At 54.0% G+C, this 15,499-nt stretch overlaps 1 protein-coding gene across 2 annotated transcripts in view; it reads left to right on the top strand.

Annotated features, from left to right (window-relative positions):
• The window catches only part of LOC129858925 (tetratricopeptide repeat protein 21B-like), a 127,511-nt gene that overhangs the window by 57,033 nt on the left and 54,979 nt on the right, over window positions 1-15,499 (top strand). For both annotated transcript variants that reach the window (XM_055928164.1, XM_055928163.1), the window contains exons 14-16: window positions 12,483-12,680; window positions 13,311-13,463; window positions 13,545-13,703. In XM_055928164.1, the coding sequence (XP_055784139.1) occupies window positions 12,483-12,680; window positions 13,311-13,463; window positions 13,545-13,703 (510 nt within the window). The remainder of the gene's footprint in view (window positions 1-12,482; window positions 12,681-13,310; window positions 13,464-13,544; window positions 13,704-15,499) is intronic.

Raw genomic sequence — 15,499 nt, 5'->3', positions numbered from 1 at the left:
GACCAGACCGGAGTCAGTCACATCTTCCAGGTAAACTAGTGTAGAGACCAGACCGGAGTCAGTCACAACTTCCAGGTAAACTAGTGTAGAGACCAGACCGGAGTCAGTCACATCTTCCAGGTAAACTAGTGTAGAGACCAGACCGGAGTCAGTCACATCTTCCAGGTAAACTAGTGTAGAGACCAGACCGGAGTCAGACACAACTTCCTGGTAAACTAGTGTAGAGACCAGACCGGAGTCAGACACAACTTCCTGGTAAACTAGTGTAGAGACCAGACCGGAGTCAGCCACAACTTCCAGGTAAACTAGTGTAGAGACCAGACCGTAGTCAGACACAACTTCCTGGTAAACTAGTGTAGAGACCAGACCGGAGTCAGCCACAACTTCCAGGTAAACTAGTGTAGAGACCAGACCGGAGTCAGCCACAACTTCCTGGTAAACTAGTGTAGAGACCAGACCGGAGTCAGTCACAACTTCCTGGTAAACTAGTGTAGAGACCAGACCGGAGTCAGTCACAACTTCCAGGTAAACTAGTGTAGAGACCAGACCGGAGTCAGTCACATGGTAAACTAGTGTAGAGACCAGACCGGAGTCAGTCACAACTTCCTGGTAAACTAGTGTAGAGACCAGACCGGAGTCAGCCACAACTTCCTGGTAAACTAGTGTAGAGACCAGACCGGAGTCAGCCACAACTTCCAGGTAAACTAGTGTAGAGACCAGACCGGAGTCAGACACAACTTCCTGGTAAACTAGTGTAGAGACCAGACCGGAGTCAGACACAACTTCCTGGTAAACTAGTGTAGAGACCAGACCGGAGTCAGCCACAACTTCCTGGTAAACTAGTGTAGAGACCAGACCGGAGTCAGCCACAACTTCCAGGTAAACTAGTGTAGAGACCAGACCGGAGTCAGCCACAACTTCCTGGTAAACTAGTGTAGAGACCAGACCGGAGTCAGTCACAACTTCCTGGTAAACTAGTGTAGAGACCAGACCGGAGTCAGTCACAACTTCCAGGTAAACTAGTGTAGAGACCAGACCGGAGTCAGTCACATGGTAAACTAGTGTAGAGACCAGACCGGAGTCAGTCACAACTTCCTGGTAAACTAGTGTAGAGACCAGACCGGAGTCAGCCACAACTTCCTGGTAAACTAGTGTAGAGACCAGACCGGAGTCAGCCACAACTTCCAGGTAAACTAGTGTAGAGACCAGACCGGAGTCAGACACAACTTCCTGGTAAACTAGTGTAGAGACCAGACCGGAGTCAGACACAACTTCCTGGTAAACTAGTGTAGAGACCAGACCGGAGTCAGCCACAACTTCCTGGTAAACTAGTGTAGAGACCAGACCGGAGTCAGTCACAACTTCCTGGTAAACTAGTGTAGAGACCAGACAGGAGTCAGCCACAACTTCCTGGTAAACTAGTGTAGAGACCAGACCGGAGTCAGACACAACTTCCTGGTAAACTAGTGTAGAGACCAGACCGGAGTCAGCCACAACTTCCTGGTAAACTAGTGTAGAGACCAGACCGGAGTCAGTCACAACTTCCTGGTAAACTAGTGTAGAGACCAGACAGGAGTCAGCCACAACTTCCTGGTAAACTAGTGTAGAGACCAGACCGGAGTCAGTCACAACTTCCAGGTAAACTAGTGTAGAGACCAGACCGGAGTCAGCCACAACTTCCTGGTAAACTAGTGTAGAGACCAGACCGGAGTCAGTCACAACTTCCAGGTAAACTAGTGTAGAGACCGGAGTCAGCCACAACTTCCTGGTAAACTAGTGTAGAGACCAGACAGGAGTCAGTCACAACTTCCTGGTAAACTAGTGTAGAGACCAGACCGGAGTCAGTCACAACTTCCAGGTAAACTAGTGTAGAGACCAGACCGGAGTCAGCCACAACTTCCTGGTAAACTAGTGTAGAGACCAGACCGGAGTCAGTCACAACTTCCTGGTAAACTAGTGTAGAGACCAGACCGGAGTCAGCCACAGCTTCCTGGTAAACTAGTGTAGAGACCAGACCGGAGTCAGACACAACTTCCTGGTAAACTAGTGTAGAGACCAGACCGGAGTCAGCCACAACTTCCTGGTAAACTAGTGTAGAGACCAGACCGGAGTCAGTCACAACTTCCTGGTAAACTAGTGTAGAGACCAGACAGGAGTCAGCCACAACTTCCTGGTAAACTAGTGTAGAGACCAGACCGGAGTCAGTCACAACTTCCTGGTAAACTAGTGTAGAGACCAGACCGGAGTCAGCCACAACTTCCAGGTAAACTAGTGTAGAGACCAGACCGGAGTCAGTCACAACTTCCTGGTAAACTAGTGTAGAGACCAGACCGGAGTCAGTCACATGGTAAACTAGTGTAGAGACCAGACCGGAGTCAGCCACAACTTCCTGGTAAACTAGTGTAGAGACCGGAGTCAGCCACAACTTCCTGGTAAACTAGTGTAGAGACCAGACCGGAGTCAGTCACAACTTCCTGGTAAACTAGTGTAGAGACCAGACCGGAGTCAGTCACAACTTCCTGGTAAACTAGTGTAGAGACCAGACCGGAGTCAGTCACAACTTCCTGGTAAACTAGTGTAGAGACCAGACCGGAGTCAGCCACAACTTCCTGGTAAACTAGTGTAGAGACCAGACCGGAGTCAGTCACAACTTCCAGGTAAACTAGTGTAGAGACCAGACCGGAGTCAGTCACATCTTCCAGGTAAACTAGTGTAGAGACCAGACCGGAGTCAGCCACAACTTCCAGGTAAACTAGTGTAGAGACCAGACCGGAGTCAGTCACATCTTCCAGGTAAACTAGTGTAGAGACCAGACCGGAGTCAGTCACAACTTCCAGGTAAACTAGTGTAGAGACCAGACCGGAGTCAGTCACATCTTCCAGGTAAACTAGTGTAGAGACCAGACCGGAGTCAGTCACATCTTCCAGGTAAACTAGTGTAGAGACCAGACCGGAGTCAGACACAACTTCCTGGTAAACTAGTGTAGAGACCAGACCGGAGTCAGACACAACTTCCTGGTAAACTAGTGTAGAGACCAGACCGGAGTCAGCCACAACTTCCAGGTAAACTAGTGTAGAGACCAGACCGTAGTCAGACACAACTTCCTGGTAAACTAGTGTAGAGACCAGACCGGAGTCAGACACAACTTCCTGGTAAACTAGTGTAGAGACCAGACCGGAGTCAGTCACAACTTCCAGGTAAACTAGTGTAGAGACCAGACCGGAGTCAGCCACAACTTCCTGGTAAACTAGTGTAGAGACCAGACCGGAGTCAGACACAACTTCCTGGTAAACTAGTGTAGAGACCAGACCGGAGTCAGCCACAGCTTCCTGGTAAACTAGTGTAGAGACCAGACCGGAGTCAGTCACAACTTCCTGGTAAACTAGTGTAGAGACCAGACCGGAGTCAGCCACAACTTCCAGGTAAACTAGTGTAGAGACCAGACCGGAGTCAGTCACAACTTCCAGGTAAACTAGTGTAGAGACCAGACCGGAGTCAGCCACAACTTCCTGGTAAACTAGTGTAGAGACCAGACCGGAGTCAGACACAACTTCCTGGTAAACTAGTGTAGAGACCAGACCGGAGTCAGCCACAACTTCGTGGTAAATGAGTGTAGAGACCAGACCGGAGTCAGCCACAACTTCGTGGTAAACTAGTGTAGAGACCAGACCGGAGTCAGTCACAACTTCGTGGTAAACTAGTGTAGAGACCAGACCGGAGTCAGCCACAACTTCCTGGTAAACTAGTGTAGAGACCAGACCGGAGTCAGCCACAACTTCCTGGTAAACTAGTGTAGAGACCAGACCGGAGTCAGTCACAACTTCCAGGTAAACTAGTGTAGAGACCGGAGTCAGCCACAACTTCCTGGTAAACTAGTGTAGAGACCAGACAGGAGTCAGTCACAACTTCCTGGTAAACTAGTGTAGAGACCAGACCGGAGTCAGTCACAACTTCCAGGTAAACTAGTGTAGAGACCAGACCGGAGTCAGCCACAACTTCCTGGTAAACTAGTGTAGAGACCAGACCGGAGTCAGCCACAACTTCCTGGTAAACTAGTGTAGAGACCAGACCGGAGTCAGCCACAGCTTCCTGGTAAACTAGTGTAGAGACCAGACCGGAGTCAGACACAACTTCCTGGTAAACTAGTGTAGAGACCAGACCGGAGTCAGCCACAACTTCCTGGTAAACTAGTGTAGAGACCAGACCGGAGTCAGTCACAACTTCCTGGTAAACTAGTGTAGAGACCAGACAGGAGTCAGCCACAACTTCCTGGTAAACTAGTGTAGAGACCAGACCGGAGTCAGTCACAACTTCCTGGTAAACTAGTGTAGAGACCAGACCGGAGTCAGCCACAACTTCCAGGTAAACTAGTGTAGAGACCAGACCGGAGTCAGTCACAACTTCCTGGTAAACTAGTGTAGAGACCAGACCGGAGTCAGTCACATGGTAAACTAGTGTAGAGACCAGACCGGAGTCAGCCACAACTTCCTGGTAAACTAGTGTAGAGACCGGAGTCAGCCACAACTTCCTGGTAAACTAGTGTAGAGACCAGACCGGAGTCAGTCACAACTTCCTGGTAAATTAGTGTAGAGACCAGACCGGAGTCAGTCACAACTTCCTGGTAAACTAGTGTAGAGACCAGACCGGAGTCAGCCACAACTTCCTGGTAAACTAGTGTAGAGACCAGACCGGAGTCAGTCACAACTTCCTGGTAAACTAGTGTAGAGACCAGACCGGAGTCAGTCACAACTTCCTGGTAAACTAGTGTAGAGACCAGACCGGAGTCAGCCACAACTTCCAGGTAAACTAGTGTAGAGACCAGACCGGAGTCAGTCACAACTTCCTGGTAAACTAGTGTAGAGACCAGACCGGAGTCAGTCACATGGTAAACTAGTGTAGAGACCAGACCGGAGTCAGCCACAACTTCCTGGTAAACTAGTGTAGAGACCGGAGTCAGCCACAACTTCCTGGTAAACTAGTGTAGAGACCAGACCGGAGTCAGCCACAACTTCCAGGTAAACTAGTGTAGAGACCAGACCGGAGTCAGCCACAACTTCCTGTTAAACTAGTGTAGAGACCAGACAGGAGTCAGCCACAACTTCCTGGTAAACTAGTGTAGAGACCAGACCGGAGTCAGTCACAACTTCCTGGTAAACTAGTGTAGAGACCAGACCGGAGTCAGTCACAACTTCCTGGTAAACTAGTGTAGAGACCAGACCGGAGTCAGCCACAACTTCCTGTTAAACTAGTGTAGAGACCAGACAGGAGTCAGCCACAACTTCCTGGTAAACTAGTGTAGAGACCAGACCGGAGTCAGTCACAACTTCCTGGTAAACTAGTGTAGAGACCAGACCGGAGTCAGCCACAACTTCCAGGTAAACTAGTGTAGAGACCAGACCGGAGTCAGTCACAACTTCCTGGTAAACTAGTGTAGAGACCAGACCGGAGTCAGTCACATGGTAAACTAGTGTAGAGACCAGACCGGAGTCAGCCACAACTTCCTGGTAAACTAGTGTAGAGACCGGAGTCAGCCACAACTTCCTGGTAAACTAGTGTAGAGACCAGACCGGAGTCAGTCACAACTTCCTGGTAAACTAGTGTAGAGACCAGACCGGAGTCAGTCACAACTTCCTGGTAAACTAGTGTAGAGACCAGACCGGAGTCAGTCACAACTTCCTGGTAAACTAGTGTAGAGACCAGACCGGAGTCAGCCACAACTTCCTGGTAAACTAGTGTAGAGACCAGACCGGAGTCAGTCACAACTTCCAGGTAAACTAGTGTAGAGACCAGACCGGAGTCAGTCACATCTTCCAGGTAAACTAGTGTAGAGACCAGACCGGAGTCAGCCACAACTTCCAGGTAAACTAGTGTAGAGACCAGACCGGAGTCAGTCACATCTTCCAGGTAAACTAGTGTAGAGACCAGACCGGAGTCAGTCACAACTTCCAGGTAAACTAGTGTAGAGACCAGACCGGAGTCAGTCACATCTTCCAGGTAAACTAGTGTAGAGACCAGACCGGAGTCAGTCACATCTTCCAGGTAAACTAGTGTAGAGACCAGACCGGAGTCAGACACAACTTCCTGGTAAACTAGTGTAGAGACCAGACCGGAGTCAGACACAACTTCCTGGTAAACTAGTGTAGAGACCAGACCGGAGTCAGCCACAACTTCCAGGTAAACTAGTGTAGAGACCAGACCGTAGTCAGACACAACTTCCTGGTAAACTAGTGTAGAGACCAGACCGGAGTCAGACACAACTTCCTGGTAAACTAGTGTAGAGACCAGACCGGAGTCAGTCACAACTTCCAGGTAAACTAGTGTAGAGACCAGACCGGAGTCAGCCACAACTTCCTGGTAAACTAGTGTAGAGACCAGACCGGAGTCAGACACAACTTCCTGGTAAACTAGTGTAGAGACCAGACCGGAGTCAGCCACAGCTTCCTGGTAAACTAGTGTAGAGACCAGACCGGAGTCAGTCACAACTTCCTGGTAAACTAGTGTAGAGACCAGACCGGAGTCAGCCACAACTTCCAGGTAAACTAGTGTAGAGACCAGACCGGAGTCAGTCACAACTTCCAGGTAAACTAGTGTAGAGACCAGACCGGAGTCAGCCACAACTTCCTGGTAAACTAGTGTAGAGACCAGACCGGAGTCAGACACAACTTCCTGGTAAACTAGTGTAGAGACCAGACCGGAGTCAGCCACAACTTCGTGGTAAATGAGTGTAGAGACCAGACCGGAGTCAGCCACAACTTCGTGGTAAACTAGTGTAGAGACCAGACCGGAGTCAGTCACAACTTCGTGGTAAACTAGTGTAGAGACCAGACCGGAGTCAGCCACAACTTCCTGGTAAACTAGTGTAGAGACCAGACCGGAGTCAGCCACAACTTCCTGGTAAACTAGTGTAGAGACCAGACCGGAGTCAGTCACAACTTCCAGGTAAACTAGTGTAGAGACCGGAGTCAGCCACAACTTCCTGGTAAACTAGTGTAGAGACCAGACAGGAGTCAGTCACAACTTCCTGGTAAACTAGTGTAGAGACCAGACCGGAGTCAGTCACAACTTCCAGGTAAACTAGTGTAGAGACCAGACCGGAGTCAGCCACAACTTCCTGGTAAACTAGTGTAGAGACCAGACCGGAGTCAGCCACAACTTCCTGGTAAACTAGTGTAGAGACCAGACCGGAGTCAGCCACAGCTTCCTGGTAAACTAGTGTAGAGACCAGACCGGAGTCAGACACAACTTCCTGGTAAACTAGTGTAGAGACCAGACCGGAGTCAGCCACAACTTCCTGGTAAACTAGTGTAGAGACCAGACCGGAGTCAGTCACAACTTCCTGGTAAACTAGTGTAGAGACCAGACAGGAGTCAGCCACAACTTCCTGGTAAACTAGTGTAGAGACCAGACCGGAGTCAGTCACAACTTCCTGGTAAACTAGTGTAGAGACCAGACCGGAGTCAGCCACAACTTCCAGGTAAACTAGTGTAGAGACCAGACCGGAGTCAGTCACAACTTCCTGGTAAACTAGTGTAGAGACCAGACCGGAGTCAGTCACATGGTAAACTAGTGTAGAGACCAGACCGGAGTCAGCCACAACTTCCTGGTAAACTAGTGTAGAGACCGGAGTCAGCCACAACTTCCTGGTAAACTAGTGTAGAGACCAGACCGGAGTCAGTCACAACTTCCTGGTAAACTAGTGTAGTGACCAGAACGGAGTCACTCACAACTTCCTCTCTCCACCCCTCCACCTCTCTCCACCCCTCCACCTCTCTCCACCCCTCCACCTCTCTCCATCCCTCCACCTCTCTCCACCCCTCCACCTCTCTCCACCCCTCCACCTCTCTCCACCCCTCCACCTCTCTCCATCCCTCCACCTCTCTCGACCCCTCCACCTCTCTCCCTCTTCACCTCTCTCCATCCCTCTTCACCTCTCTCCACCCTTCCACCTCTCTCCACCCCTCCACCTCTCTCCATCTCTCCACCTCTCTCCACCCCTCCACCTCTCTCCACCCCTCCACCTCTCTCCATCCCTCCACCTCTCTCGACCCCTCCACCTCTCTCCCTCTTCACCTCTCTCCATCCCTCTTCACCTCTCTCCACCCTTCCACCTCTCTCCACCCCTTCACCTCTCTCCACCCTTCCACCTCTCTCCCTCTTCACCTCTCTCCACCCCTCCACCTCTCTCCATCCCTCTTCACCTCTCTCCACCCATCCACCTCTCTCCACCCCTCCACCTCTCTCCACCCCTCCACCTCTCTCCACCCCTCCACCTCTCTCCACCCCTCCACCTCTCTCCACCCCTCCACCTCTCTCGACCCCTCCACCTCTCTCCACCCCTCCACCTCTCTCCACCCCTACACCTCTCTCCACCCCTCCACCTCTCTCCACCCCTCCACCTCTCTCCACCCCTCCACCTCTCTCTACCCCTCCACCTCCCTCCACCTCTCTCCACCCCTCCACCTCTCTCCACCCCTCCACCTCTCTCCATCCCTCCACCTCTCTCCACCCCTCCACCTCTCTCCACCCCTCCACCTCTCTCCACCCCTCCACCTCTCTCCCTCTTCACCTCTCTCCATCCCTCTCCACCTCTCTCCACCCCTCCACCTCTCTCCACCCCTCCACCTCTCTCCACCCCTCCACCTCTCTCCACCCCTCCACCTCTCTCCACCCCTCCACCTCTCTCCACCCCTCCACCTCTCTCCACCCCTCCACCTCTCTCCACCCCTCCACCTCTCTCCACCCCTCCACCTCTCTCCATCTCTCCACCTCTCTCCACCCCTCCACCTCTCTCCACCCCTCCACCTCTCTCCACCCCTCCACCTCTCTCCACCCCTCCACCTCTCTCCATCTCTCCACCTCTCTCCACCCCTCCACCTCTCTCCACCCCTCCACCTCTCTCCATCCCTCCACCTCTCTACCTCTCTCCACCCCTCCACCTCTCTCCACCCCTCCACCTCTCTCCACCCCTCCACCTCTCTCCATCCCTCCACCTCTCTCCACCTCTCTCCACCTCTCTCCACCCCTCCACCTCTCTCCACCCCTCCACCTCTCCACCCCTCCACCTCTCTCCACCCCTCCATCTCTCTCTACCCCTCCACCTCCCTCCACCTCTCTCCACCCTTCCACCTCTCTCCATCCCTCCACCTCTCTCCACCCCTCCACCTCTCTCTACCCCTCCACCTCCCTCCACCTCTCTCCACCCCTCCACCTCTCTCCCTCTTCACCTCTCTCCATCCCTCCACCACTCTCTACCCCTCCACCTCCCTCCACCTCTCTCCACCCCTCCACCTCTCTCTACCCCTCCACCTCTCTCTACCCCTCCACCTCTCTCCACCCCTCCACCTCTCTCTACCCCTCCACCTCCCTCCACCTCTCTCCACCCCTCCACCTCTCTCCATCCCTCCACCTCTCTCCATCCCTCCACCTCTCTCCATCTCTCCACCCCTCCACCTCTCTCTACCCCTCCACCTCTCTCCACCCCTCCACCTCTCTCCACCCCTCCACCTCTCTCCACCCCTCCACCTCTCTCCACCCCTCCACCTCTCTCCACCCCTCCACCTCTCTCCACCCCTCCACCTCTCTCCACCCCTCCACCTCTCTCCACCCTTCCACCTCTCTCCCTCTTCACCTCTCTCCACCCCTCCACCTCTCTCCCTCTTCACCTCTCTCCACCCTTCCACCTCTCTCCCCCTTCACCTCTCTCCACCCCTCCACCTCTCTCCATCCCTCCACCTCTCTCCACCCTTCCACCTCTCTCCCTCTTCACCTCTCTCCACCCCTCCACCTCTCTCCCTCTTCACCTCTCTCCACCCTTCCACCTCTCTCCCCCTTCACCTCTCTCCACCCCTCCACCTCTTTCCACCCCTCCACCTCTCTCCACCCCTCCACCTCTCTCCCCCTTCACCTCTCTCCACCCCTCCACCTCTTTCCACCCCTCCACCTCTCTCCACCCCTCCACCTCTCTCCACCCCTCCACCTCTCTCTACCCCTCCACCTCTCTCCATCCCTCCACCTCTCTCCATCTCTCCACCCCTCCACCTCTCTCTACCCCTCCACCTCTCTCCACCCCTCCACCTCTCTCCACCCCTCCACCTCTCTCCACCCCTCCACCTCTCTCCACCCCTCCACCTCTCTCCACCCCTCCACCTCTTTCCACCCCTCCACCTCTCTCCACCCCTCCACCTCTCTCCACCCCTCCACCTCTCTCCACCCCTCCACCTCTCTCCACCCCTCCACCTCTCTCGACCCCTCCACCTCTCTCCACCCCTCCACCTCTCTCCATCCCTCCACCTCTCTCCATCCCTCCACCTCTCTCCACCCCTCCACCTCTCTCCATCCCTCCACCTCTCTCCCCCTCTCTCCACCCCTCCACCTCTCTCCATCCCTCCACCTCTCTCCACCCCTCCACCTCTCTCCACCCCTCCACCTCTCTCCATCCCTCCACCTCTCTCCACCCCTCCACCTCTCTCCACCCCTCCACCTCTCTCCACCCCTCCACCTCTCTCCACCCCTCCACCTCTCTCCATCCCTCCACCTCTCTCCCCCTCTCTCCACCCCTCCACCTCTCTCCACCCCTCCACCTCTCTCCATCCCTCCACCTCTCTCCACCCCTCCACCTCTCTCCACCCCTCCACCTCTCTCCATCCCTCTACCTCTCTCCACCTCTCTCCACCCCTCCACCTCTCTCCACCCCTCCACCTCTCTCCACCCCTCCACCTCTCTCCACCCCTCCACCTCTCTCCACCCCTTCACCTCTCTCCACCCCTCCACCTCTCTCCATCTCTCCACCTCTCTCCACCCCTCCACCTCTCTCCACCCCTCCACCTCTCTCCATCCCTCCACCTCTCTCCACCCCTCCACCTCTCTCCACCCCTCCACCTCTCTCCACCCCTTCACCTCTCTCCACCCCTCCACCTCTCTCCATCCATCCACCTCTCTCCACCCCTCCACCTCTCTCCACCCCTCCACCTCTTTCCACCCCTCCACCTCTCTCCACCCCTCCACCTCTCTCCACCCCTCCACCTCTCTCCATCCCTCCACCCCTCCACCTCTCTCCACCCCTCCACCTCTCTCCACCCCTCCACCTCTCTCCACCTCTCTCCATCCCTCCACCTCTCTCCACCCCTCCACCTCTTTCCACCCCTCCACCTCTCTCCACCCCTCCACCTCTCTCCACCCCTCCACCTCTCTCCACCCCTCCACCTCCCTCCACCCCTCTCCACCCCTCCACCTCTCTCCACCCCTCCACCTCTCTCCACCTCTCTCCATCCCTCCACCTCTCTCCACCTCTCTCCACCCCTCCACCTCTTTCCACCCCTCCACCTCTCTCCACCCCTCCACCTCTCTCCACCCCTCCACCTCTCTCCACCCCTCCACCTCTCTCCATCCCTCCACCTCTCTCCACCCCTCCACCTCTCTCCACCCCTCCACCTCCCTCCACCTCTCTCCACCCCTCCACCTCCCTCCACCTCTCTCCACCCCTCCACCTCTCTCCACCCCTCCACCTCTCTCCACCCCTCCACCTCTCTCCACCCCTCCACCTCTCTCCACCCCTCCACCTCCCTCCACCTCTCTCCACCCCTCCACCCCTCTCCACCCCTCCACCTCTCTCCACCCCTCCACCTCTCTCCACCCCTCCACCTCCCTCCACCTCTCTCCACCCCTCCACCCCTCTCCACCCCTCCACCTCTCTCCACCCCTCCACCTCCCTCCACCTCTCTCCACCCCTCCACCTCCCTCCACCTCTCTCCACCCCTCCACCTCTCTCCACCCCTCCACCTCTCTCCACCCCTCCACCTCTCTCCACCCCTCCACCTCTCTCCACCCCTCCACCTCCCTCCACCTCTCTCCACCCCTCCACCTCCCTCCACCTCTCTCCACCCCTCCACCTCTCTCCACCCCTCCACCTCTCTCCACCCCTCCACCTCTCTCCACCCCTCCACCTCTCTCCACCCCTCCACCCCTCCACCTCTCTCCACCCCTCCACCTCTCTCCACCCCTCCACCTCTCTCCACCCCTCCACCTCTCTCCATCCCTCCACCTCTCTCCACCCCTCCACCTCTCTCCACCCCTCCACCTCCCTCCACCTCTCTCCACCCCTCCACCTCCCTCCACCTCTCTCCACCCCTCCACCTCTCTCCATCCCTCCACCTCTCTCCATCCCTCCACCTCTCTCCACCCCTCCACCTCTCTCTACCCCTCCACCTCTCTCCACCCCTCCACCTCTCTCCACCCCTCCACCTCTCTCCACCTCTCTCCATCCCTCCACCCCTCCACCTCTCTCCATCCCTCCACCTCTCTCCACCCCTTCACCTCTCTCCACCCCTCCACCTCTCTCCACCCCTCCACCTCTCTCCACCCCTCCACCTCTCTCCACCCCTCCACCTCTCTCCACCCCTCCACCTCTCTACCTCTCTCCACCGCTCCACCTCTCTCCACCCCTCCACCTCTCTCCATCCCTCCACCTTTCCACCCCTCCCTAGGTGCTAGATTTCGCCCAGTACCACCAACTAAAGGCCCGTGCATTGCGGGGTGTTGGGAAGCTGGAAGAGGCTATCAAGTCCCTGAAGATGGCGATGGGGATCCACGCAGCGAGTGTGAGAGAGTCCCACGTCAGCAACAGGGAACGTGTTTCTGTGTTCCTGGAGCTAGCTGAGGCACTGAGACTACACGGAGAACCGGTACACTACATTTCTACATTGATTGATTGATTGATTGATTGACCGATTGGTTTTTTGATTACTACTTATGGTAGTCTGTCATGTCCGATGGGTAGTTCCTTCCACTTCTGCCTATGTTGATGACTTTTACTTTGGCTATAGAGTCCAATCCTCTAGCCACATGTTCCGTTTTGGTTAGTTTGTGGAAGTTCAGTTCTGACCTCATGCAATCCTGTAACACTTTCGTTGCTGTGACCCACTCTTCTCATCTTCACGTTTCTGCACTTCTTACTAGCAGAGCTGTTGCCAGGTAGACAGTGTAGTGTCTTCTTACTAGCAGAGCTGTTGCCAGGTAGACAGTGTAGTGTCTTCTTACTAGCAGAGCTGTTGCCAGGTAGACAGTGTAGTGTCTTCTTACTAGCAGAGCTGTTGCCAGGTAGACAGTGTAGTGTCTTCTTACTAGCAGAGCTGTTGCCAGGTAGACAGTGTAGTGTCTTCTTACTAGCAGAGCTGTTGCCAGGTAGACAGTGTAGTGTCTTCTTACTAGCAGAGCTGTTGCCAGGTAGACAGTGTAGTGTCTTCTTACTAGCAGAGCTGTTGCCAGGTAGACAGTGTAGTGTCTATAAACCCCCTTTTCTCCTCTCCTGCCAGCATGAGTCCACCATGGTGCTGCAGGACGCTATCGCGGCGTTCGCTGGTACCCCCGAGGAGATCTGTGTGACAATAGCTAACGTGGACATGGCTTTGGCTAAAGATGACCTGGACACAGCCCTCAGCGTCCTCCGAGGCGTCACACCGGACCAGGTTGTGACGACACCGTTCTGTACTTTCTGAAGTTAACGGGACAATAAAGTACATCTTCCTTTTTCTTCTTGTTCTCTTCAGACACACTACACAGCGGCCAAGGAGAAGATGGCTCTCATATACCTGCAGAGACGCAAAGACAAGAAGCTGTACATAGCCTGCTATAGGGAGATCAGAGATGAACTACCCGGGCCTCAGTCCTCTATCCTTCTGGGGGACGCCTACATCAACATACAAGAGGTATAACAAGAGCTGCTCATCTGTAGCTCAGTAGGTAGATCATGGAGCTTGGTCCTCAGTAGGTAGATCATGGAGCTTGGTCCTCAGTAGGTAGATCATGGAGCTTGGTCCTCAGTAGGTAGATCATGGAGCTTGGTCCTCAGTAGGTAGATCATAGAGCTTGGTCCTCTGTAGCTCAGTTGGTAGATCATAGAGCTTGGTCCTCAGTAGGTAGATCATAGAGCTTGGTCCTCTGTAGCTCAGTTGGTAGATCATAGAGCTTGGTCCTCAGTAGGTAGATCATGGAGCTTGGTCCTCAGTAGGTAGATCATGGAGCTTGGTCCTCAGTAGGTAGATCATAGAGCTTGGTCCTCTGTAACTCAGTTGGTAGATCATGGAGCTTGGTCCTCAGTAGGTAGATCATAGAGCTTGGTCCTCTGTAGCTCAGTAGGTAGATCATAGAGCTTGGTCCTCTGTAACTCAGTAGGTAGATCATGGAGCTTGGTCCTCTGTAGCTCAGTAGGTAGATCATGGAGCTTGGTTCTCTGTAGCTCAGTAGGTAGATCATGGAGCTTGGTCCTCTGTAGGTAGATCATGGAGCTTGGTCCTCTGTAGCTCAGTAGGTAGATCATGGAGCTTGGTCCTCTGTAGCTCAGTAGGTAGATCATGGAGCTTGGTCCTCTGTAGCTCAGTAGGTAGATCATGGAGCTTGGTCCTCTGTAACTCAGTAGGTAGATCATAGAGCTTGGTCCTCTGTAGCTCAGTAGGTAGATCATGGAGCTTGGTCCTCTGTAGCTCAGTAGGTAGATCATAGAGCTTGGTCCTCTGTAACTCAGTAGGTAGATCATGGAGCTTGGTCCTCTGTAGCTCAGTAGGTAGATCATAGAGCTTGGTCCTCTGTAACTCAGTAGGTAGATCATAGAGCTTGGTCCTCAGTAGGTAGATCATAGAGCTTGGTCCTCTGTAGCTCAGTAGGTAGATCATAGAGCTTGGTCCTCTGTAGCTCAGTAGGTAGATCATAGAGCTTGGTCCTCAGTAGGTAGATCATGGAGCTTGGTCCTCTGTAGGTAGATCATGGAGCTTGGTCCTCTGTAGGTAGATCATGGAGCTTGGTCCTCAGTAGGTAGATCATGGAGCTTGGTCCTCTGTAGGTAGATCATGGAGCTTGGTCCTCTGTAGGTAGATCATGGAGATTGGTCCTCTGTAGGTAGATCATGGAGATTGGTCCTCTGTAGGTAGATCATGGAGATTGGTCCTCTGTAGGTAGATCATAGAGCTTGGTCCTCTGTAGCTCAGTAGGTAGATCATGGAGCTTGGTCCTCTGTAACTCAGTAGGTAGATCATGGAGCTTGGTCCTCTGTAGGTAGATCATGGAGCTTGGTCCTCTGTAGGTAGATCATGGAGCTTGGTCCTCTGTAGGTAGATCATAGAGCTTGGTCCTCTGTAACTCAGTAGGTAGATCATGGAGCTTGGTCCTCTGTAGCTCAGTAGGTAGATCATGGAGCTTGGTCCTCTGTAGCTCAGTAGGTAGATCATGGAGCTTGGTCCTCTGTAGGTAGATCATGAGGCTTGGTCCTCTGTAGCTCAGTAGGTAGATCATGGAGCTTGGTCCTCAGTAGGTAGATCATGGAGCTTGGTCCTCTGTAGGTAGATCATAGAGCTTGGTCCTCTGTAGCTCAGTAGGTAGATCATAGAGCTTGGTCCTCTGTAGCTCAGTAGGTAGATCATGGAGCTTGGTCCTCTGTAACTCAGTAGGTAGATCATGGAGCTTGGTCCTCTGTAGCTCAGTAGATAGATCATAGAGCTTGGTCCTCAGT

Source organism: Salvelinus fontinalis, chromosome 7, assembly GCF_029448725.1.
Source record: "Salvelinus fontinalis isolate EN_2023a chromosome 7, ASM2944872v1, whole genome shotgun sequence".
Lineage (NCBI taxonomy): Eukaryota > Metazoa > Chordata > Actinopteri > Salmoniformes > Salmonidae > Salvelinus > Salvelinus fontinalis.
This window is presented reverse-complemented; position numbering and strand designations above follow the sequence as displayed.